The sequence below is a fragment of the Corythoichthys intestinalis genome, chromosome 2 (genome assembly GCF_030265065.1).
Source record: "Corythoichthys intestinalis isolate RoL2023-P3 chromosome 2, ASM3026506v1, whole genome shotgun sequence".
NCBI classification, from domain to species: Eukaryota; Metazoa; Chordata; class Actinopteri; order Syngnathiformes; family Syngnathidae; genus Corythoichthys; species Corythoichthys intestinalis.
The window spans coordinates 37,359,546-37,382,079 of NC_080396.1; the positions used below are offsets into that span (position 1 = coordinate 37,359,546).

A 22,534-nucleotide genomic window follows, 5' to 3' on the forward strand; every position below is an offset into this window, starting at 1 on the left:
TAAGTTTGATTGAAGAAGAGGATGTTTTCAGGTGTGTACAAATTTAATTTGGTTACCTCGCTGTATCTCTTTTCCGAACTTCTGCAGCGATCTGTGGCACGGAAGCAGAAGCAGCTGGTGCAACCTTTAGGGTTAGTTGGGTCTAAGTGGAATGTACCAACTCTGCACTGGTCACAGCGAGAACCCTCTACGTTTTCCTATAATGGTGGCGGTGGAAGTGGGGGGTAAAAACAAATTATTTGTCACCAAACTCCCGCCACAAGGGGTCCAACTTTTATTTCAAGGTTGAATAAAACATAGCATCTAGACTGCTAATTCAGCAGGCACCTCCTATGTTTAGGAAAAAAAAACATTTTGGATGGAAATAATGTTTTTTTTTTTAAACTCACCTTGCACTGACATTGTCCTGTGAAAGAGTTACACACTTCTTCCTCAGTTCCTGCCTCATTACAATCACATGGTTGACAATTTGGGTAACCGTAATATCCAGATGCACAGCGGTCACACTGGCGACCAACCACATTGTTCTTGCATCTGGAAGATGATGCACAACAATTAAAATTAATCGAATCAATGAAAATTATCAAATGCTTTTGCAGTATGTTCTACAGTGATCCCTCGTTTTTCGCAGTAAATGGGGACCAGAACCGGCCGCAATAAGTGAAAAACCGCGAAGTACCCCCCCCCCCTTTTTTTTATTATGCATTCAATGTATTTATTCAGATTTATCATTGGAAAGATATATACTGTTATATAAGACTTTTTTTTTTAAACTTTATTTCCCCAATGTATGATTAATTAAAAAATGACTTTTATGTATATATGTTTTAATAGTTTTTAAGCACTTCAAATGTAATAATTATGATAAGTTTAAAACATGTTACTGTCCCAACGAATTATTTTTAAACAAAAAAAAAAGTAGAAAAATGCTTGTCTTTATTAAATGATTCATTGAGTGAGTCCACTTAAGTCTGCTCAAGCTGCTCACTGACACACAATGAGTTGCCACAGCAACTGTTTCACAAGTTAAACTTTGTTGATGCCTGCGGCGCTTTAAAGTTTCGGCTTACAAGCGTCTCTGGCAAGATGCAACATTAACTGTCTGTCAATCATCGTTAACTTTAATAAGCAACTCCAGTGTACTGCTTGACCAAGAAAAGCGACAGGAGTGAGAGGGAGAGACTATGTGATCGGATCGGGACAGATCTACAAAATAATGCATTCATTTATCTATTTATATTTATTTTCATTTATTTTTATTTTCATTTATTTATTTTTTTTAATTGAAGAAAAATCCGCAATGGCCTGAGGGCGCGAAGTTTGAAGCGCGAAATAGCGAGTGATCACTGCATTTTGTGAAAATCTTTTAGAGTGAGAGTGTGTATGCGTGCGTGTACATGTTTGTGTACATTGTTTCCTCTAGGATTTTTTTCAGTAGCGGCATCAGAAATAAATTTAACAAAATAATTTAAGAGAACCAGTTAATTACGCCACTGACCCCGCCTTTAGACATCTAGCCCTATATACAGCGGTACCTGTACTTACGAACGTCTCTAAACGGAATTTTCAGGTTACAATAAATGTTGCCAACTATTACGAATGAAATTTCAGGATACGAAAGGCAAAAATACAGTATGGGCTGCTACTCGCAGCTCCCAGAGTTTGCTGAACATAACATAGCTGCTCTGCCATTAACTATTGCCTAGCATCTTCCTGGCATCCAATTGGCTAAGAGGGACCTCTACTGTATGTGTATGTGTGAATCATAGCGGCCTCTTCATTCAACCCATTCGGGCCATGAAATGTTCTGACAGCTGTACGTGAGTGTATTAACTTTAATTCTTTATTCTTGGTTTTATACATTCTGCACAACTTTGATTTTATGTTTATTGTGCAATAATTTAAACGTACCATGTATCATTACATATTTGGATAGATTTTTATGCTTTATAAAAGATTGATGAGTTTTGGGGAGCTTTGAATGGATTACGACATTTACATGGAAAATGCGTCTCTACTTATAGAATTTTCAGTTTACGAAATTTCTTCCAGAACCAATTCATTTTGTAAGTAGAGGTACCACTGTATGTGATATATACATATGAGGCTGGCCACATTGTACTGAAAGGTCATTTTATCTTTCTTTCTCGGTAGACAGTATAATGGTTGCGCAGCATTTGTAAATGAAAGTTTTAAGATCCCACGACTTAAAGAGTAATTTTTACATTATGACAATGGGCAAGTTTTTTGGTGAGCGTGAGAAAAAAAAAGCTGTGGTATAGAGTATGAGAAGGGCCAGAAATGGGCGCGAGACACGCTCAATGTCAGAGACTTAAGCACTTTGCTTTTGTTACAACTTATTTGCTTAGCATAGCTAGTAACCTTTCGCATCTTCATCTCCTGCTGCTTGACTTACAACCCCGTAATTGACTCACTAGAACGCCCGGAGCTACAAACTGGTACTTTATGTTTTTGTTTCGTTTGACACTTTTTATACTATCACGAATAAGGACTTGAGTTCTCACCTGCACTGTCCGCTGAGCATGTCGCAGTTAACGTCAGGTGTTACGGTTCCGGGGCGAGAACAGTTGCAAGCCTCACATCCAACCAGCGGATGGCAGCCAAACGTTTGCGGCTCACACTCAGTGCACTCCGGGAGCAGGGTCCGAGGTGGGCAGATGCATTCGCCTGACATGGGCTCACACAGTCTAGTACCGCAATTACAAGCTGAGGACAAGTAACACAACACACATCACATTGAGCAATCAGCTATGTAATTTACATGAACTCATTCACAACTAGTGTAGGTAAAGTATTCGCAAAGCATGTGTTGTGGTAGTTATTTACAGAAAAAAAAATCTATTAAAAACAGCAGTAGACGACAACCAGAGTACAATCCATTTTGACTGAGGGAGGCTAGCAGCAAAAAAATGCTCTCAGTGCTCCTATCCAAAGAAGATTGGATGATGATCGCCATCAACGGCAGCCAAAGAATCAGAATATCATCACATTAAAGGATTTCCAGAAACACTCACGCCGGCAGTTCGGGAAGCCCCAGTACCCCGTGGCGCACATGGAGCAGTCTCGACCAATCACGTTGGGCCTGCAGCGGCACTGGCCACCAAAAGACTCGCAGGTGTCACTCTCTGCACCAACTTCATGGCACGCGCACGGTAGTGCGCCATTGTTGACAAAGGCCGACAGCGAAGTGGCAGCACGGCGACAGAAGGAGGAGGCACTGGACGGACTGCAGAGAGCAGAAAATGAACCAAAATAGCACATTTGCTCCAATTATCTTGAATGATTTGTTACGCTCTGCTGAGATTAGATTTAGGGTTTTGTTACTTATTTATAAAATATGACATGGTTTTGCACCTTATCTTTTTGACTTACTGATTAGGGATGTGACAAAATATCGAAATGGTTATATATCGTGATACTTTGTATCCCAAAAGGTTATCGATATGCTCCTGTCAAGAATCGAGATATCGTTTTATAAAGGTGTCAATGTTTTATAAAAAAAAAAAAAAAAAAAAAAAACAAGTTGCAACCAATATCTTCCATAATAGTGTCTCAGTTAACTCTAAGGCTGTCAGTGACGGTGCTCGACGCCCAATCCATTTAGACTGGAAACGTTCATTTTTTTTCAAAACCAGAGCATTAACAGTCATTCGGTCCGATTTTCGGGGCATTTACAAGTCACCTGCTGTTCATTTTAGGGCAGGGGTGTCCAAACTTTTTGTAAAAGGGGCCAGATTTGGTGTGGTAAAAATGTGGGGGGCCGACCTTTACGTAGAACAATATATTTAGGCAAATTTTAGCAAGCCATTCTGTGTGTCACATTTGCTTTATTACTTTTTTTTATTAATAATTTTAACAATATCGCAACTAGCCTTTGTGGTGTTAGGTCTAAACTTAATACTTGAACTAAGAAAACAACAAAGACCTAGGAAAGGACGGAGGAAAGATCAGACTTGAGACGAAGATAAGTGTTCACCGGCGGCCACCAGGGAGAGCGCCGACAGCGCAGCACGCTTGCTCGCAGTGAGCTTCTCTCAGCCCCCTCCCTGGGGTTGCGTCTTTTATTGACAAGTGGGAGAGCATTCATTGCACATGCGTAAGTTTCGTTTACAGAGAAATAGCTGTTATAGTAACGTTTACTGAGAACAGAAACCGTGAATGAAACATTATGGTAACGTTTACTGAAAACAGAAACCTTACTCTTTTCAGTGGCGTTCTCTTTCGACTCTCGGGATCTTGTGAAATACTGCTGCTGTAAAATTAAACTAGCTTTAAGTTCGCTACGTATCTTCCCTGTAATCTTGTACATGTCAGCGTGTCTTGTTTGGTAATATTGCCTCACATTGAACTCTTTAAAAACACCGACTGTCTCTTTGCAAATGAGGCAGACACAGGTGTTGCGTGTTTTAGTGAAGAAATAGTCCAATTTCCACCTATCCTTGAAGCATCGGCCGTCGCAGTCAACTTTCTTTTTTTTTGTTGTTGTTGATTGTCTCCATCTTAGAATTTTGGGAGAAAAAAGGGTCACACGGGGTAATGTTGCTGAGAGCGCTGCCGCCTTTTAGTGGGTAAATGAGGAGCAGCATTTAGTGTGTAAGCTGGTAGCAGTACTGCTGACCAATTTATTAAGTCTGTGTGTGGGCCAGATGTTATTGATTTTATGACAGAGGCTGGGGGGCGGATGAACGGGCCGCATTTGGCCCCCGGGCAGGACTTTGGAGATGTCTGTTTTAGGGCATTTACAGGTCATTTCCTGTTGAGTTTGAGTCACTGCCTATTCATTTGGGTGATTCCCAGGTCATTTCCTGTTCTGTAACTCAAACAGGAAGTGACCCATAAAATACCCCAAAATCAACAGGAAGTTACTGAAAATCAACAGGTAAATGACCTTAAAAGGCCCAAAATTACCTCATTGCCTTGCATTGGCTGCCACTGACTGCCATAGACGTCAATCCGTTTGAAGTGGGAGGGATGGCAGCGAATGAACATACGTTCATTCGCTGACACCCTCCCAGTTCAAATGGATTGGGCGTCTACAAGTGATAAATTCATTCCAGTTCACAGCAGAAGCTTGTTTTTCTGTTTATTAGTTCTTTGTAGAATATCCTAGAATGATTTCCTGACCAATGTATCGATAATCGTTGTATCGCCATATCATCAGATTATCGCTTTCGTGAGCTTTGTATCGCAAATCGTATCGTATCGTGCGGTACCAAGAGGTTCCCACTCCTATTACAGATATATATGTTCAATGTAAGCCTTATGGTTCCAACATGCTGGTTTTTTTTTTTTCCCCGTGACTCCAAGATTTAAAAAGAAGTCAGTATGTTTCAGAGCGATCCGAGTCTTTCAGAATGAATTAAAGGTACAATGGCATTGCAAAGCAACTGATTTTAAAATGATGGCGGACCTTATTTTCACTATGGTAAAAAGTGACAGAAGAGGTTTAATCATCGAAGCATATCCTATTTACTCCTCAGAACTGCTCCTTTCTCAGCTATCGCTAACCCACCTAGTGAAAAATCCCTGAACCAGAGTTGACATCACAACGAGAATGCACTGCCGGTTTTTGTAGTCTGCTAGCATGCTACATTTAAGTTTTCAATTCTGTTATCACCATATTATTATTCTGGTACTTGTTGAGTAAGACTACGTATTATTATACGTACTAACGCAACACTACAAAGCTAGGCACAATAGTCAATTCTGGCTTTGACGTCACAACCAGATCCCCTGAAAAGAAGTTGCAGTTCGATAAATTCTTTTTGATGGAATGACAACAAATAGGTAAAAATGAGATTTGAGTGTTAAGTTGTTTTTTAGATAAAGAAAAAAACATGAATTCAGTTATTACGATGTTTTGAAGTAGTGATCCCTCGTTTTTCGCGGTTAATGGGATCAGAACCCACTGCGATAAGTGAAAGACCGCAAAGTACTCCCCCCCACAAATGTTTTTGTGTTCAATGTAAAGGAGATTAGAGAGTACCTTTTCACGTAGGCACCGCACAACTGTTTGCATTATTCTAACACATTTGTTATAATAAAGAATTTAACCATAGTTTAAGGAAACAAGCATGCCATTTGACACAGTGAAGCAGACTGGCTTATCAGCCCTCGCCTGATAAGCAAAGGAAAAGACGCCATCATCTCTTCGGTTGGGCCAAGACATCCCGACCTACCAAAGCAACGCCCGAGAACTAGAAGAACTATGTCTGATAGCTCGGCGCCTCTCAAACATCAGTACAGGCCCAACCTCCCACCTCAGTTGCCTCATTAACCATGACACGGCAACGGTGACACACGAACTAGACAGCCCATGGCCCGCCCCGCGAGAGCCTTAAAAAGACAATGTTTAACTAAGCATTGTCATTTTTCTCGGGAACCTTTTGTTGACTTATGATGTGGTGACCCTGAATCCTCGTCATGGTCCCGATGTGCTGTATGATTGCTTTCGACTCAGTATCAGCTTGTGTTTCGAAGCTTTTTTCCAGCTTTCAAACTGGAGTCAGTACAACGGGTAAAGACTAAGGTGAACCCGCGGAGTTTGGCCTTTTGGCAACGTTGTTGGATTCTCGCCGGCCTGGGTCTGGCGCGGCTCCAACTGTTTGGCTGGCATGATTCCACCAATCTGGCTAAAAGGTCAGATTCCTTCAAATGTATTTATTCAAATTTAGCATTGGAAAGAGATCCACATAAGACATGTTTTTTCACTTTTTTCCGAAAGTATAATAAAAAACAAAGTTATGCATATCTACATATTATGATAAATGGTTTTTAAGCACTTCAAATGTAATAATTATGTTTTAAACATGTTACTCCCACCCGTTCTTTTTTTTTTTTTAAACAAGGATAAAGTAGAAAAATGCTTGTCTTTTTTAAATGCTTCATTGAGTGAGTCCATTCAAATCCGCTCAAGCTGCTCACTTACACACAATGGGTTGACACAGCAACTGTTTAACAAGTTAAACGATGACTGACGTATATGGCGCTTTGAAGTAAGCATCTATGGCAAGATCACACCTTAACTTCTGTTAATCATCATTAACTAAAAAGCAAATCCAGTGCACTGCCTAAGAAAAGTGGCAGGAGCGATAGTGAGAGACTACGTGATCAGATCGGAACAGTTCTATAAAATACCGCATTTATTTTATTTTATTTTTTTAATTGAAAAAAAATCTGTGATGGTCTAGGGGCACGAACTTTGAAGCGCGAAGTAGCGAGGATCACTGTACTCTGTATGTCTTGACACCTTTACGTTTATGAACTAATTTGCCACTCTCACAAGTAATAAGAGTCAGTGTTCAGCTACTCACTTGATGAAGAAGCTGTTTTGGCCACAGTTGCTAATGAAGTCATAGGATTTGTCCAGTGGCTCCTCGCTCAGGTATCTGGAGCTATAGCTGGATTCAGGCACCACCAGCACGTAGTCCTGGCGACATAAAAAAAAAAACAAAAAAAAAAACTTGAGAAGTAGGTGCATGGCAGGGATGTGCTTGCCGAGCTAGACAAGTATATGCTCCATGAATTGAGTACTAAAAATGTAGTGGTAAGCTTCAGGCCATCTCCCAGGCATTGAATTCCTAAATGAGAAGTGTTACTAGGTTGTGTTGGATTGTGTGAGTCCAGTGTTGCCATTAAGACTCACCAGCCACAGTGTTTTATCTGCAGGAACCTGTACTGTGAGGAAGAGATTGTGGTCGCTCACGTCTAGGATGATCTGGTTTTCTGCCACCAAAACATTCCGACATCCGTACGCATGTGGACAGAAGGAGGCGTTGACATGGCCTGATGCAGAGTCAAAAATAGAAACATCAACAAAGGCAATCAAAACAACCAAGTAATTGGCCCCCACAACTCCTTATTGATGGTGACTCTTCCAAATGTATGTAAAAAACAATACACTTAGTTCTGCACTATTTGCTAGTCACAGAAGCAGCTAGCTTTATTAAAGTGGTCACCACTTGTTATAAATTCTGGGAAGTTTACGACAACCACAGTACTTCTTGTCCGTCGACTGTGCAACCTCCTCTTTTGTCAATCAACCCCCCCATAACGCTAGGGGCACGAACTTTGAAGCGCGAAGTAGCGAGGATCACTGTACTCTGTATGTCTTGACACCTTTACGTTTATGAATTTGCCACTCTCACAAGTAATAAGAGTCAGTGTTGTCATCTCGATAATTTGTTAATGCATGACCAAATTTGCATACAACCAGGCTCAAATAGTTGCAGCTTGAATACCTTTCCAGATGCGCCCGCCATTGATGTAGACATGGATGGGGTAAGAGGGGTGCAGAGGTTGGTGATAGTGGAGGATGAAGACATAGCGTCCCAGTGTGTGGACATGAGTAGCGTATACAGCGGCATTCTGGGTAAGAGGAGGTTTCAAGTGTAAACAGTTGTTGTATCAGTGGCGTGGGTCGAGAGTCACCTGCTGCGAGTCCAATCTGATGTGGTCGCCATTGTCCACTGCCTGAGGTGGTCGCTCTGTTGCTGCCCAGGCTGAAGGTTCCGTCTTGGGGCCAGGCAGTGGGAAGTCAGCACCAGGGGAGGCCAAGATGGGTTTCTGCATGTTGGAGCTCTGGCCCTCCTTCAGGACCAGTGAGTTGGATGGCATCTGGAAGCGTGAGGGGATGCAGGAAGAGCTACAAGGGATACGCGAGGTTGGTATGAATGGGTGTCACGACATGAAATGGTGACGAATATTATTGTACCTGTCCTGGGAGAAGTGTCCGTGAGTGCTGATGCAAAGGACCTTAGGTTCCACATATTCCATGGTGAAGTGCTCTTGAGGAACCAGGTAGATTTTGTGCTACAACATCAGGACAAAGATGTTTAATTAACACTTACACCTGCACAGAGGAAGCAATAACTGTGTGTCAATGCCATCCTTTTCAGATAGGAAGACATCAGAAAAATATTTGCATGTTAAGGTGGTGGGTTTGACATTCTGCTGGGGAAAGATGTAAGCAGTGGCGGACTTGGCAATTTTGGGGCCTAAGGCGAACAAACCCAGGGGCCCTCTTCATGGGTCAGGGGTTAAAAAGGTGAGAAGGGTGTGGAGGAAATATTTTCCGGTACACTAGGGCTGTCCTAAACGACAAATTTTCTCCTGATTAGTCAGCCGACTATTTTAATGATTAGTCGACTAATCTAATTATTTATTTATTTATTTTTAATTTTTTAAACTAATTTAGCAATGAAATTTTTGTTGATGCTTATTAATTCACAAAACCATTTGGAACACTTAAATTTTTTATTAAAGTACAAATAATCATGTAAATAACAATTAATCACAAATAAACAATGAGGTTAAAAGCTGATAGCATTTATTAGTGCAAAAGAATGGAAAGTAAACAGATTCAGAACACTGACTTTTCATTGTCTATCTAGCATTATTATTATAGTATATTACTATATATTAGTATAATAATTATAATAATTATTCATTGCCAATCATATTTGTCATAAAGAATGTCATTTGAAAGCTATTCTTATTGCAGAATCTGTATTCTGTAGTATTTACTCTACATATTATAGTATTAATTCTGAGGTATGTGGGATTAACTCCAGAAATCATTATTTATATGACGGACATGACATGCTTTTATTTTGAAATGTTCACCGGAGGTACTTTCGCTAAACCGCTAACCGAAAGCTTTACACTCCATAAAAAAACATTCTTCGTCATTGTCACTAATAGATTTAATTTTTTTTTCGTTATCAAATGCTGTTAACCAGCTGTTGAGTGTTATTGCTTGACTGATTGGAACTGTACTGCATTGGTTCGCCACAGGGTGTGCTGTTGTGTATTTTATGTTCGGTGTGAAGAAGAAAGTTAAAAGAGGCATTAGCGGCCTGTTCTCAACTTCCACCTCGCTCTCTGCACTTTGGCTCTCATAGAGAGCACGTTCGCTCATGTGTTCGAAATAAATGATAGCCGACGTGCAAAGTAGCAAGTATGCTGTAAAAATAGTGAGCTTAGTGGCGTGAAAAACGTGGGAGAGCTAAGTGCAGCTAACGAACAGCTAAGCGGAGCTAAGCGATGCTAAACGGAGCTAAGTGAAGCTAAACGGCGCTAAATGAAGCTAAGCTACTGATACTCAGTCCGTTGTCGTGGAACACTCCATTGTAGTGCGTGTGTGTGGGTGAGCGATAATATAAGTGCAGCATTCAAATGGCTTTCTTTTTTGTTTTGTTATTTGTTTGTTTGGTATGCTGACATAATTATACATGACGAATAGTTGGGGGTGCTGCTGGCTCCGGTGGTCCAAGCCCTTGCCCGTTGGGCCAAGGGCAGCTGGTTGAGGGCCCCCTACTGGTTGGGGGCCTAAGGCAATCGCCTACTTCGCCTGAATAGTAGATCCGCCTATGTATGTAAGTCATTAGAAAAAAATTACACATTTTAGACATGCGTACCAAAAAAAAGTTGGCACTATCAGCAGATAGCTGGAGCTCCATGTCACCAGACAGAGAGAAGAGTGCGACACGCTTCTGTTCATCGACAACGACTGCTCGACACAGGAAGCTGCAAAAACACATACAGTACATTGATGAAGGCTACGTCACAATTTTTCACAATGAGCAAAGTTTGAAGGTACACCTGAAGGTGCAGTGTATCAAGGTAACACTGTGTTGCCGTGTCTGGGCTCCTGGCAAATTGGAGGTAACGGCAAGCGTTTGTGGTAATTCATTCACGTTAGCGTACTCCACTACCAGCACATAAACGTCCTCTTTCTTCACATTTACTTGCATCTCCACGCTGATCTGCTGGCACAGCAACACTTCACATCTAGTGCCAATTGTTTTTGATCCAATATTTACATGATTTGCACCACTTTGAATTATAAGTTGTGTGTTATAAATGCAGAACAAGTAACAAATGCAGGCATTCCTGCTCTTACATCGTAACCACTGCAGACGGCCATGTCAGGATGGCGTTGGGTGACCCTTTCGGTGGGGCAGGGGCGTGGAAGATGGTTGTCATGGCGACAACTGGCATCATTGCCCGACACGGAGGGGAAGGGGTCCAGAGACAAGTACGTATATTGGAGACAGCTGCTGGGACACAAGCGAGACAGACATTCTTTTGTAGCACAGGCGAAAAAACAACAACCAAAACAGCATGTTTACTTGTGGCTGGCGTCTGGTTGTAAGTTGAACATGCAAGGCTCTGTGACATGCATTTGCAGGATTGGAGCCTCATAGTAGGCGCTGGGCAAAAGCACCAAAAAATCCTAAACAAGATAATAGAAATGTTACCAATTATGTTTTTCAATGCCAATTCCAAGGACGTTGGAACATTGAGCTAAACATAAATAAAAACAGAATAAATATTAATGACTCAAGAATCTCACTAGCAGGATTCCTTCAGCCTCTATGAGCACAGTCCAAGTTCCAGGGTTGAGAACAAAAGGTTCTACAAAATTGTTTTGAGGAATGTTGACGAAGACTGGCCCAGTGCTGGGGGCGAAGACAATCTCCTTAGACTGCTCGGAACCTGAATGATCATAATTATCATCATTGTTGTCAGTTTTTCCACTTATTTTTACACTTGAAACAACACGTTTGAGAGAGGATCTTTATAAAATGAGGTCACAAAGGTTAAGTGATGATATAAGAGGAGGAAGGAGGTAGCGGGAGAGTAAGAAAAGCAGAAATGAAGGGGGGGGAGTAGAAGAACAGGACATGACGCGAGGAATGGAAAAGTAGGGGAAGTGAAGGGAGAAGGAAGGTGAGCCACAAGTTGAGGAAGAGGATTTAAAGGACCACAAGATGAGAAAGAGAAGCATTCACAAGAGAAAATGAGGAGGAACTAGAAGAACCCATAGGAGAAGGAAAAAAGAAAAGTGTCAAAGGAATGGGAAATGTAAAGGAAGACAGTGAATACAAGATTTGTGCGCTGAAGTGTGGCTGCATCCAAGAAGCGAAATGAATCAAAGGATCTCACAGGAAGTAAAAGATGAGGAAAATGAAGTGCAAGCCGCCACCAACAGCACTTACAGTTGGCACAGAAGTTTCTCCCATGGTCCTCCAGCACTGACACGCGACCTCGGACTTCCACACCCGCCATGTTGGTGTATCGCAGCACCATCCGAAACAGGTCTGGAGAACTTACCCACACAGGCACCAGCACCTTGGACTGAGCACGCACCCACCGACCCCAGGTGGCGTAAGAGGAGAACGGAAAAGGGGAAATAAAGACATCTTCATTAACTCATTCACTGCTATCGATGATCTTTAAGGTCAATTGTCTATCTTTACTAGTATGTGTACCCTACGACTTATGGTACAGTCCAACGTTTGCCCAAAATCAGATGGGATAGGCTCCAGCAGCCCACGACCCTGACAAGGATATGCAGTGTTAAAAAAGGATGGACATTCCTCACCTGGATGAGGGACATTTGAGCATAACCCCTCCAGCTGAAGCCAGGGAATTCCATAGGGTCGTAACCGAAGCGCACTGGCCGGCCATCCAACATTGTGCCCTCTTCTACCTCAAACTTGAGGTGGTGAAGGTCAGGGAAATAATGATCCGCAGCAGCTCTAGACACAAGGCCACATCACAAATGCATCAATTCATAGACTTCACCATCAGTTGACAAGACAGCTCCCACAAAAAGTGTGTGCCACGCCTTCCCGTTGGGGGTTGACCCAGGCAGAGCGTTTTGCTTTCACTGTAACACTTTTGTGTAGAATGATAATGATTTCAAATTTTTTTATTCACTTTTGTGTTTTTTCATTGCAAGCAAAATAAATGAAGATATTACTACAAAAGCATTTGTAATTGCAATCATTTCGGGGAGAAACTGAGCATTATCTGACAGAATTGCAGGGGTGCCAATACTTTTGGCCAGCACTGTATGGGATTCAGGTCTGGACTCATTGCAGGCTACTTTTGAAGTCTCCAGTGCTTTCACTCAAACCATTTTCTAGTGCTTTTTGAAGCGTGTTTTGGGTCATTGTCCTGCTGGAAGACCTCTGAGGGAGATCCAGCTTTCTCACACTGGGCCCTTCGTTATGCTGCAAAATTTGTTGGTAGTCTTCAGACTTCACAATGCCATGTACACGGTCAAGCAGTCCAGTGCCAGAGGTAGCAAAGCAACCCCAAAACATCAGGGAACCTCCGCCATGTTTGACTGTGGGGACTGTGTTCTTTTCTTTGAAGGCCTCGTTTTTTTCCCCTGTAAACTCCATGTTGATGCCTTTCCCCAAAAAGCTCTACTTTTGTTTCATCTGACCAGAGAACATTCTTCAAAAACGTTTTTGGCTTTCTCAGGTACGTTTTGGCAAACTCCAGCCTGGCTTTTTTATGTCTCTGGGTCAGAAGTCGGGTCTTCCTGAGTATCCTATCATAGAGTCCCTTTTCATTCAGACGCCGATGGATAGTACGGGTTGACACTGTTGTACCCTCGGACTGCTGGACAGCTTGAACTTGTTCTGATGTTAGTCGAGGTTCTTTATCCACCATCCGCAAAATCTTTCGTTGAAATCTCTAGTCAATTTTTCTTTTCCGTCCACATCTAGGGAGGTTAGCCACAGTGCCATGGACTTTGCACTTATTGATGACACTGCCACGGTAGACAGAGAACATTCAGGTCTTTGGAGATGGACTTGAGATTGCCCATGCTTCCTCACAATTTTGCTTCTCATGTCCTCAGGCATTTCTTTTGTCTTCTTTCTTTTCTCCATGCTCAATGCGGTACACACAAGGACACAGGACAGAGGTTAAGACAACTTTTAATCAATTTTAACTTGTTGCAAGTGTGATTCAGTTATTGCCACCATCTGTTATGTGCCCCAAGTAAGTAACAGGTGCTGTTAATTTAGTAATTTAGACATTTCTACGTCCATAAAAAAAAAAATCGCCTTTTACATGTTTTATTTTATGTAACATTTCATTCTTAAAAACGACGAGGGCCAGATAGCCGGCAAGACGTGCTGAGGTAATAGTAACACCGGAATTCAACTTAAATAAGTTGTAATTGTATATAGAAAAATGCAAATTTTGCTTTTGATGAGTAAAATTAAGATGATTCTGCATGCTTTCCTCAAGTATTAAGTTTCTGATGTGAAAATTGAGTGATTTATTAGCTGTTGAAAACTTGCACTAAATAAAAAAAATTGAAGTTGCTATTTTAGGCAAAATATGATATTTTAAATATTGCTATTGATCCTGAAAACATAGGTGATTATCACTGCATTTGGTGATTTTTGTGCATCTACCATAAAATTCGAGAATTTTATAGCCATTTTAAGTTTTGTTATAATTGTATAAAAAAAGAATCTGGATTTTGTTAGGGAACGACTTTGAATTTTTTGATGTCGCTGCTCATGGAGACTCATATATGCCTAAGGGAGGTGCCTGCTTTGGTTTTAGATCACTAGCAGCCTTAATTTTGAAAATATCTGAATTTTAAGATTTTGAAAATAGGTCCCACACTATCGGCCCCGAGCCACATGCACCGTCAACTGATAGCGAAGTCTATGATCAATTAAATACAGCATTAATGTGTGAATTGCAGATCTCTGCTTCTTCATGATTGTCTGTGTTTCATAGGTATTGTTAGTGGTTCTGGACTCACAAGTTGCACTTGGGTCCGTGCACATTGGGCCTACAACGACAGTGGCCACTCCGCTCGTCACAGGCCTGGCCCTCAGAGCCTCCAATATCGCACTGACAGCCTGAATGCACAAAGCATAGGAAGATTCATTAGAAAGCAGAAAATAAATACAAGACAAGCATGACGGAGGAATTCTGACCCTGGCAGCCAAAGTAGCTGTGCTCCTGCAGGTTGTAGAAGCCATCTTTGCAGGTGGCACAAGTGCCGCTACAGGCATTTGGCTTGCAGTGACACTGACCGCTTTCCTGCAGTTGGACAATATAAGAAATTGACACAAAATAAATAAAACTAACTTTGCAGCAATCCCATTTCCTCACCTGTGCGCACTCAGCGACACCGCTCAGCGTGCCAGCGACATGGCACTCGCACTCTGCATAGGAAAGACACGCAGACGCAAAAACATACGTACGTGCATTCATCAGGTCCCATCATCGAGTGAGATTTGAAGCATTTTACTATAGCTTAAATCTTACTCGTGCATCCTTCAAGAACATCTGGGGAGAGGTTCCAGTACAGAGGTTTACAACGGTCACAGGCCTCGCCCTCCACTCCTTCGCGACACTCGCATTGGCCCTGAGGGAAAAATTAAAAGGAGAGATCAGTAAAGTCTATTTGACTTATCTGCAAAACCTTTTTCTAAAGTGGCGCTACTGAGTGACTTTTCAAACATAAGCCAAAGTTGGTGAGTGTGGCAGTAGGTTGTGGCAACCACATAGGCAATTTCCGAAAAATAATAATGTCAATAAAAGTTCAGTCTACAATGATAATTCAAGCGGAAAAAACTCACCACAGGAGGAGGAACAACGTAATTAATGGAACCAGCAGGATGGCATGTGCCAGCTAGAAACACACACACCGAACACACATATTTTCATGAGTCATCAATATTAATCATACAAGACTAGTTTCATTTTAATCATAGCGCACTACTTCACTATAACCTTTTTTCACCAACGTCAAACGGATGTTACTCTTTGTTTTGTGTAACTTTTAGTACAGGACAATGTGGTAAAAAAGAATTCCCACAGTTAGTGTCACTGAAGTGTATCTAATGGCACTTTTGTACAGATTTTAAGCGAGTCAAGTTGTGTCTAATAGGTGAGTACAAGCAAACGGAAAGGAAAAGTTGCCATTTGTAATGTCTTAATGTTACAACTTTATAAATAACATTTTCGCTACTCACCATGAATCAGAGAATTATGGTGTGTCTGTTTGTACAGTGGGGAGAACAAGTATTTGATACACTGCCAATGGGAAAACCCATTGAAAGTGTATCAAACCACTCTATGTATTTACGTAGTATGTGGTGACAATTGCAATCATACTGTAATGATCAAATAGGTGCAAATGTGAACACGATATATTATCTTCACTCAGTGCCCTTAAAATCAAAGGAATTCTAATTTGTGTTTTTTGTCCCATTACTGTTGAGGTGACAAGACATTCTGCTGGTGGCAGTGAACAGCTTTTTTAAAAATAACTATAAACCACAACCTTTTTTTTCTCCATTTGAATCCTATGGATTTTATAATGAAGTTACTTATTTATAGATTTTGGGTGGGTGACAAACGAGTAACCTGTGGCATGTTTAACATGACAATTCACTTGACAGAAAAGCCCGACTGTGTGAGTATGTTTACCTTGACAGTTTGGGAAGCCATAGGTGTCGCGTGCACAGCTGTCACAGTGCAGGCCTTGAACGTTGTGTAGACACACACATTGACCTGTTGTCTGATCACAGCTGCTGTAGCGAGAACCTTCTGTCGAACATTGGCATGCTGCAAAACACGCGTGCGTCCGCACACACAGCTAGAGGTCATCACGATTAAAAAATGAGAAACATTAGAAAAATACTATCAAGCACTCACGTGTGCAGCTGGGGTAGCCGTAATAACCGGGTGCACATTGGTTACATGATGCGCCGCTGTAGTTCGGCCGGCAGTGGCACTGACCCGATGCCGTGCAACTGGTGTCAGATGAGGTGCGGGGGTCACACGTGCACACTGTAATGTAATGTGAAGTGATGCAAATGTTTGTCTGGAGGATACTTTGTTTATTTCACTAATGTGTGTCCATTATCTTTTAATCTGGTAGTCTTCGGCTGTGTGTTGTTTTGTTAGTTTTCTTGTCATGTTTTCTTGTTTGTTTTTCCTGTGACTGAGACAAATTAAGAAACCAATAATGTAACCTAACATGTTTTATTTCTTAGTTCCCATAGTCGTCACAAACTTCATATCCTTGTTTCATGTACCTATACAAGTTCCTAAGTGTGTTGTCAACCCCTTCCTAGGTCCATGCCCTATTTCATATGTTTGGTCTAAGTCCTTGGTGCTTGGTCCATCTTCATACTTGTCCAAAACACTATATATCCTAGGTCCATGTCTTTTGCCAATGTCCAAGGTCCATTTCCTAGGTCTAACTCCCAGGTCTGTAACTATCTTTTAAAGCCTTATTCACAAGTAGCAGTTTTTCTTTTTTTTTCGGTTTAGCCTATCATCCAAATGCAAATGCACATTTTTGGTATTAAAACCAAATGTTTGAAAATCGCTCGATCAAAATGAAGATTTGCGAATTCTGCGTTTGATGCATTTGCTTGTACTTTAAAAAGTAGGGCTTGACATACTTATTTACTGTCGAAACATCACTGCCTGTGGAGAAATACATGTTCATACGTCATATATGCAATCCGTGTTTACATTCAAAGACAGTGCGTGTGAACTCACGAGTGTTTTGACAATGCTTCAAGTCCAGGTGTTTTTTTTCTTGCTTGTTATTAAAAGCCCAGATACCTACTCCAGAATTAAGAACGCAGACTAGGGACAATGTGAAGCACGATTTTATCATCTTTTCCATTACACGTCTGAGGCATGTTCTCCTTTTCAAGTCACCAATGCCGTATTAATGCTCTGTGCACATTTATCAATGCTTAACTGTGTTCAACTGTTTGCCAAAGTTTTGAATAAAGACAGTAAACACAACGGCGATGCTAGTTATTGCTTGGCACGGCCAGACTGTTCTCCCTGTATTTTTCAAACACTGAGAGAAAAGTCTGGGAACCAGCCCATTAACGGCCTCTCGAGCTGGTACAAAATCAATCGACAAATCAGATTCGTTTATTTGCGTGACGTGTTCTTAACGAGCAACGTCACTCTTGCGCGTCGGAAGTCGTCTCCACAACAACACAGATGGTGAACAGGAGAGCCGAGAATTTGTTCCAATCCACGGTAAAATCAGTTTTAAATTACCAAAAACACATCGACACGAGTCATTGACAACAGTGTGTCTCGCGCTAGCCATGTTGAATAAACTCCGCTCTTCTCGTATGTTTACTTCCGCGCGCAAGTCCCTCGTCCTGCCCTCTTCATTTTACTAACGTCACGTCTGCCCGTCGCTGATTGGTCCACTCCGCTGTCTGTTTGCTGTGGCTTGCTCCGCCCTGGAAATTGTATCCGCTGAATGGTGGCCAGACTCAATAGCTGTAACAGCGGTGAGTCTGGTGTACCAGGCAGTGCTAGTTACACTTAGCTGCAATAAATTGTTTTTTAAATACAGGCATGACATGACCACTACTACCAGATGGGTTTAAGCGCTAACCACTACACTACAGGGGGGTATGGGTCACCTTGAACTCAAGGTGTATAACATCTTGGACAATGTAAAACATCCGGTACTATTATAAAATATGCATAAAACCGCACTTCGTTTTGAGTAAGAACTTAAAACGCAGTGGCTTGCTTGTTATTTCCAATCAGCCGCAAAAAATTGTGAACATTTAATAGGGACAAAAATCTTCACTACTGCCACTTCAGCACAAGTGCTTAACAACTACTACAATCTACAGATTGGCACTGATACACCCTAAGGCAGGGGTCCCCAATGACTGGGCCGCGGACCGGTACCGGTCCGTGGCGCATTCGGTACCGGGTTGCGTAGAAATAATAAATAATTTATTAACAACTGCATTCTGGCCGATTGACTTTGGCCTTTGCCGCTTAACACACCAATATCCCTGTCTACTATAGATATACAACAACAGGATAGGAGGTTGTCATAGAAATGCATTGAGTGAACTGTTAGCAGTACATCTTGTTTTGTATATCTATGTGCGTTTGGCCTCGATAATAACGTATGACGTAGGTCGTCGCCTATCACATTTGTTCCCGGAAATAATTAGCCCCACACTAGAATGACTGAAAAACTGACGTCTTTGGACAGATTTTTATACGGGGATAAGGGAACCTGACGAGCCAGAGGATGAGCCTACAACCTAGAAGAAAACAACGTCTATGCTACTTCCCAATCACTAAATACCCATGAACAGCGAAGGAGTGGATTTGTGACCCGTATTTGAATAAACTGAGTGATTCGAGCATGTCTGTGCAACAGGAATATCAGCTTGTAGAGCTCGCAAATGACGGCGACCTTAAACGTACATTTGAGATAACAACTTTACCGAGGTTCTGGACTAAAGTCATTTCGGAATATCCTGACATCGCTAGGAGAGCACTGAAAGCTGTGCTACAGTTTCCAACATCGTATCTTTGCTTCTCTCACTCTCCCATCTCGGGACCATCTTGTCTCAACAAAACAAGCTCAGACCTCCCACTGATTCAGCGGGTGAGTTGTATTTTCCGTGCACTTAACATGACGGGGCTAAAAACAAATGTTATTTTATATTTGTTGTATTTTTCTGCCGCACATTGCCGGTGTTCTGAAAAATTTGGCATGCGCGTAACGTTAAAATTGACCCCGAATGCAGCGATTCCAAAGTACACACTACAAAATTTCTTTAAAGAAAGGAATATTAACTTAGGTTTGCCATGTTAGCTGCACACAAATACTGCACGCAGCTCTCCCACTTAACGACTTCGCCGTGTCGTTAAGCACTAATTTACGCCATTTTCGTGTTGCACATGTATGTTTATGATTTAAATAGTTTTTTAGCACCGTTAGATAACATTGAGAGTCCAACAGAATATAAAAGAGGGCTTTTTTCACCGCCATAAAAGCTTTAGGAGCAAAATTTTATAAGGGTTCAAAATTTGACATAACACCGGTCCGTGAAAAAAAAAAAAAAAAGATCCAAATCATACCGGTCCGTGGTGCAAAAAAGGTTAGGGACCCCTGTTCTAAGGTGTATCACAGGTTATGCAATGTATTATGAAAAATGTATAAAACTGCACTTATGCAGTTGGGTGTGGCTGGTGCCTGCATAAGATTATCTTGTTTTCTTGACGGAAGGGGCAAAATACTTGTTTTCAAAAAGCCATGCTACTCGTGCACAAGCCCTAAGTCCAAGTCATTGCCATAGACCCGAAAGCATATGTGTATGTTGACTGGAACCTTGACAGTTGGGGTAAGAGTGGAATCCAGATCGGCACCGTTCACACCGAGGACCCTGGAATTCTGATTTGCATAGACAGCGACCGGACTGGTCGCATACTTCAGGCAGTGAGCCCACAGAACTGCAACCACATACTGTGGATACAACAACACAAAATGTGATGCTATGACACCATTTGATAGTCACACATCACAAGATGGTAAGTTACTCACATTCACAGAGTGGGTAGTTGAAGTAGCCTGGTGCACATTGGTCGCAATTATAACCATGGAAACCACTGCGACAGAAGCCATGACCAGTGATAGAGTCACACGAACCATCCAGGCAACCCGGACCTGAACACTGACACGCTGCACATGAACAAACCCACCCACACACACACACACAAACAGGCAAATGGTGTGAGGTATGTGAAGCTAATTACAATGACGAACAGTTTAGAGGAAACATTGTTTATACAGGCATGTGTGTGTCTCCTGGGTGGCAGTATACGTATACATAAAAACCTATAAATCAAGAGACTCCTCTGCTTGCATTTTTGTCAGTGTTTATGAGTGAAACTACGTGTGTTAATGATGATGAGTGTGACCAGTGGGGGACACTTATGCGCATTACTCTGCTAATGTAAGCATAATGTGATCATGTCTAGATGAACGTAAAGGAGACAGAGACCATGGACGGTTTTGGCGTCAAAGAGTTTCTCACCCTGGCAGTTGAGTCCGTGAAAGCCCGACGCACATATGTCACAGTGGTTGCCAGTGAAGCCGGGCTTGCACACACATCTTCTGCTTTGTGGGTCAGGTCTACAAGAGTTGTCAATGGTGCCAGCAGCGCTACACTCACAGTCTGAACAAGAAACACAAGCATTTTTTTTGAAGCTCCAAACACAACATTTGTTAAGAACACAAACAGTAGCAGCAGTTTTGTTAAAGCTTTGTCACAAAAAAAACAACAAAAAAAAAGACACACAGACACACACAACATGTGACATATAACGTGTAACAACGCAAATTTTATAACATTCAACATGAACAATTGATACGACATAAAGACATGTGTAACTGAAAAAAACAGAAAATGTGACAACGAACAGAACGGATCACCCAGAAAAGATCTTGAGAATATTTAATGTCAACCATATATTTTATGGACACAATTCTTACTGATAATTTCTCCAGCTGGTTTGACCTCACCATTGTTGTTGCCAGGATACGTTGGAAAAGCTGCGTGAGACAGATGTGAGCAACTGATGGCATTTATCTGGTCGAATATCCAATTAATAAGCAAAATTTACGGTAACACTCCGGGAAGTTGAAGAAGCCATCAGCACACTGGTCGCAGTTGTCGCCAACATAGTTTTCTTTGCAGAAGCAACGCCCTGTAAGGTCCTCACAAGTACCATCCATGAATGGAGACTCACAGTCACATGCTGACAAGAGCACACGAACACATGTTGCAGAATTGAGAAGACAGCTAGATTCCATTCCAATAAACTGATATACTGTAACTAAACCAGACATGATCTGGAACAGAGTACCGTAATTTTCTGACTATAAGGCGCACCTGACTATAATCCGCCACCCACAGAATTTGACACGAAAACGGCATGTGTTCACAAATAAGCCGCACTGGAATATAAACCGCAGCTGTCCTCACTGTATTATGGGATATTTACACCAAAAGATATTAACCGGTAACACTTCATTTGACAGCGGCATCATTAGACTGTCATAAGACCAAATGAACCACTATGAATCTTTAAACCAATTGGCTGCAAAGCTTCATTGCTTCAAGAAGTTTCATTTGGCCATTACTACTCCCTTGGCGGAGACAGTCAACCTCTGCTGCCACCTGCTGTCAACACTGTTGTCGTCCAACGTTCCTCCTAGCATGCATTGCAGCGCTACAGATGTAAATAACTATCAAAATTCATGTTCTGTATTAATTATTTCTTCAGTTACTGTTCCAGTTGTTTCATTAATCGTTAGTTATGATATTTGGAAATAGTTTATTTGACAGTAGCACCATAAGACATTGCAGTGAGCATTACTGAATGCTTATGACATATGTTACTTTGTGTCATCCTGCAAATGATCTCCCTTTTGAAAGGATGTAAAAGAACCGAGTGGGACATAAATGGAGTTAGTGACATAATTTGCCGGATGACACTTAATAACATCTGTCATTAGCATTCATTAATGCCCATGATAGTGTCATGTCATAATGATGACGGTCTTATGGCAGTCTTATAACGGTGCTGTCAAATAAAGTGTTACCTATTAACCCAAATAAATCAACAAATAAGCCGCACTGGACTATAATCCGCAGGATTTAAAATGAGGGAAAAAAGTAGCGTCTTATAGTCCGAAAATTACTGTAGTAAAACATGACTAGCTAGATCAGTGTTGATTGAAAAAGTATTTATTTTAATGAATGAATTTATCTTTCCTAAACAAAACTATTATTTCAGCCAAACTCTCAAGAGAACCGAGAGCACAACTTCTCTCTGGAACACTTTAGGCTTGTCATGAACATTAAAAAATAAA

The 22,534-nt window shown here is 41.5% G+C and overlaps 1 protein-coding gene across 3 annotated transcripts in view; it reads right to left on the reverse strand.

Annotated features, from left to right (window-relative positions):
- lama5 (laminin, alpha 5) overlaps nt 1–22,534 on the reverse strand; it is a 92,009-nt gene that overhangs the window by 34,329 nt on the left and 35,146 nt on the right. For 2 of the 3 annotated variants that reach the window (XM_057824010.1, XM_057823991.1), the window contains exons 10-37: nt 21,283–21,417; nt 21,152–21,211; nt 20,694–20,834; nt 20,201–20,338; nt 19,988–20,122; nt 16,513–16,647; nt 16,285–16,422; nt 15,432–15,484; nt 15,118–15,217; nt 14,962–15,014; nt 14,784–14,889; nt 14,606–14,705; nt 12,410–12,566; nt 12,024–12,162; nt 11,378–11,520; nt 11,154–11,257; nt 10,925–11,081; nt 10,624–10,787; nt 10,440–10,548; nt 8,735–8,832; nt 8,452–8,665; nt 8,262–8,388; nt 7,667–7,806; nt 7,335–7,450; nt 3,036–3,247; nt 2,526–2,727; nt 390–534; nt 57–197 (exon numbers count right to left, since the gene is read on the reverse strand). In XM_057824010.1, coding sequence (XP_057679993.1) covers nt 57–197; nt 390–534; nt 2,526–2,727; nt 3,036–3,247; nt 7,335–7,450; nt 7,667–7,806; nt 8,262–8,388; nt 8,452–8,665; nt 8,735–8,832; nt 10,440–10,548; nt 10,624–10,787; nt 10,925–11,081; nt 11,154–11,257; nt 11,378–11,520; nt 12,024–12,162; nt 12,410–12,566; nt 14,606–14,705; nt 14,784–14,889; nt 14,962–15,014; nt 15,118–15,217; nt 15,432–15,484; nt 16,285–16,422; nt 16,513–16,647; nt 19,988–20,122; nt 20,201–20,338; nt 20,694–20,834; nt 21,152–21,211; nt 21,283–21,417 — 3,662 coding nt within the window. The remainder of the gene's footprint in view (nt 1–56; nt 198–389; nt 535–2,525; nt 2,728–3,035; nt 3,248–7,334; nt 7,451–7,666; nt 7,807–8,261; nt 8,389–8,451; nt 8,666–8,734; nt 8,833–10,439; nt 10,549–10,623; nt 10,788–10,924; nt 11,082–11,153; nt 11,258–11,377; nt 11,521–12,023; nt 12,163–12,409; nt 12,567–14,605; nt 14,706–14,783; nt 14,890–14,961; nt 15,015–15,117; nt 15,218–15,431; nt 15,485–16,284; nt 16,423–16,512; nt 16,648–19,987; nt 20,123–20,200; nt 20,339–20,693; nt 20,835–21,151; nt 21,212–21,282; nt 21,418–22,534) is intronic. The other variant, XM_057824000.1, reaches the window with a different exon arrangement.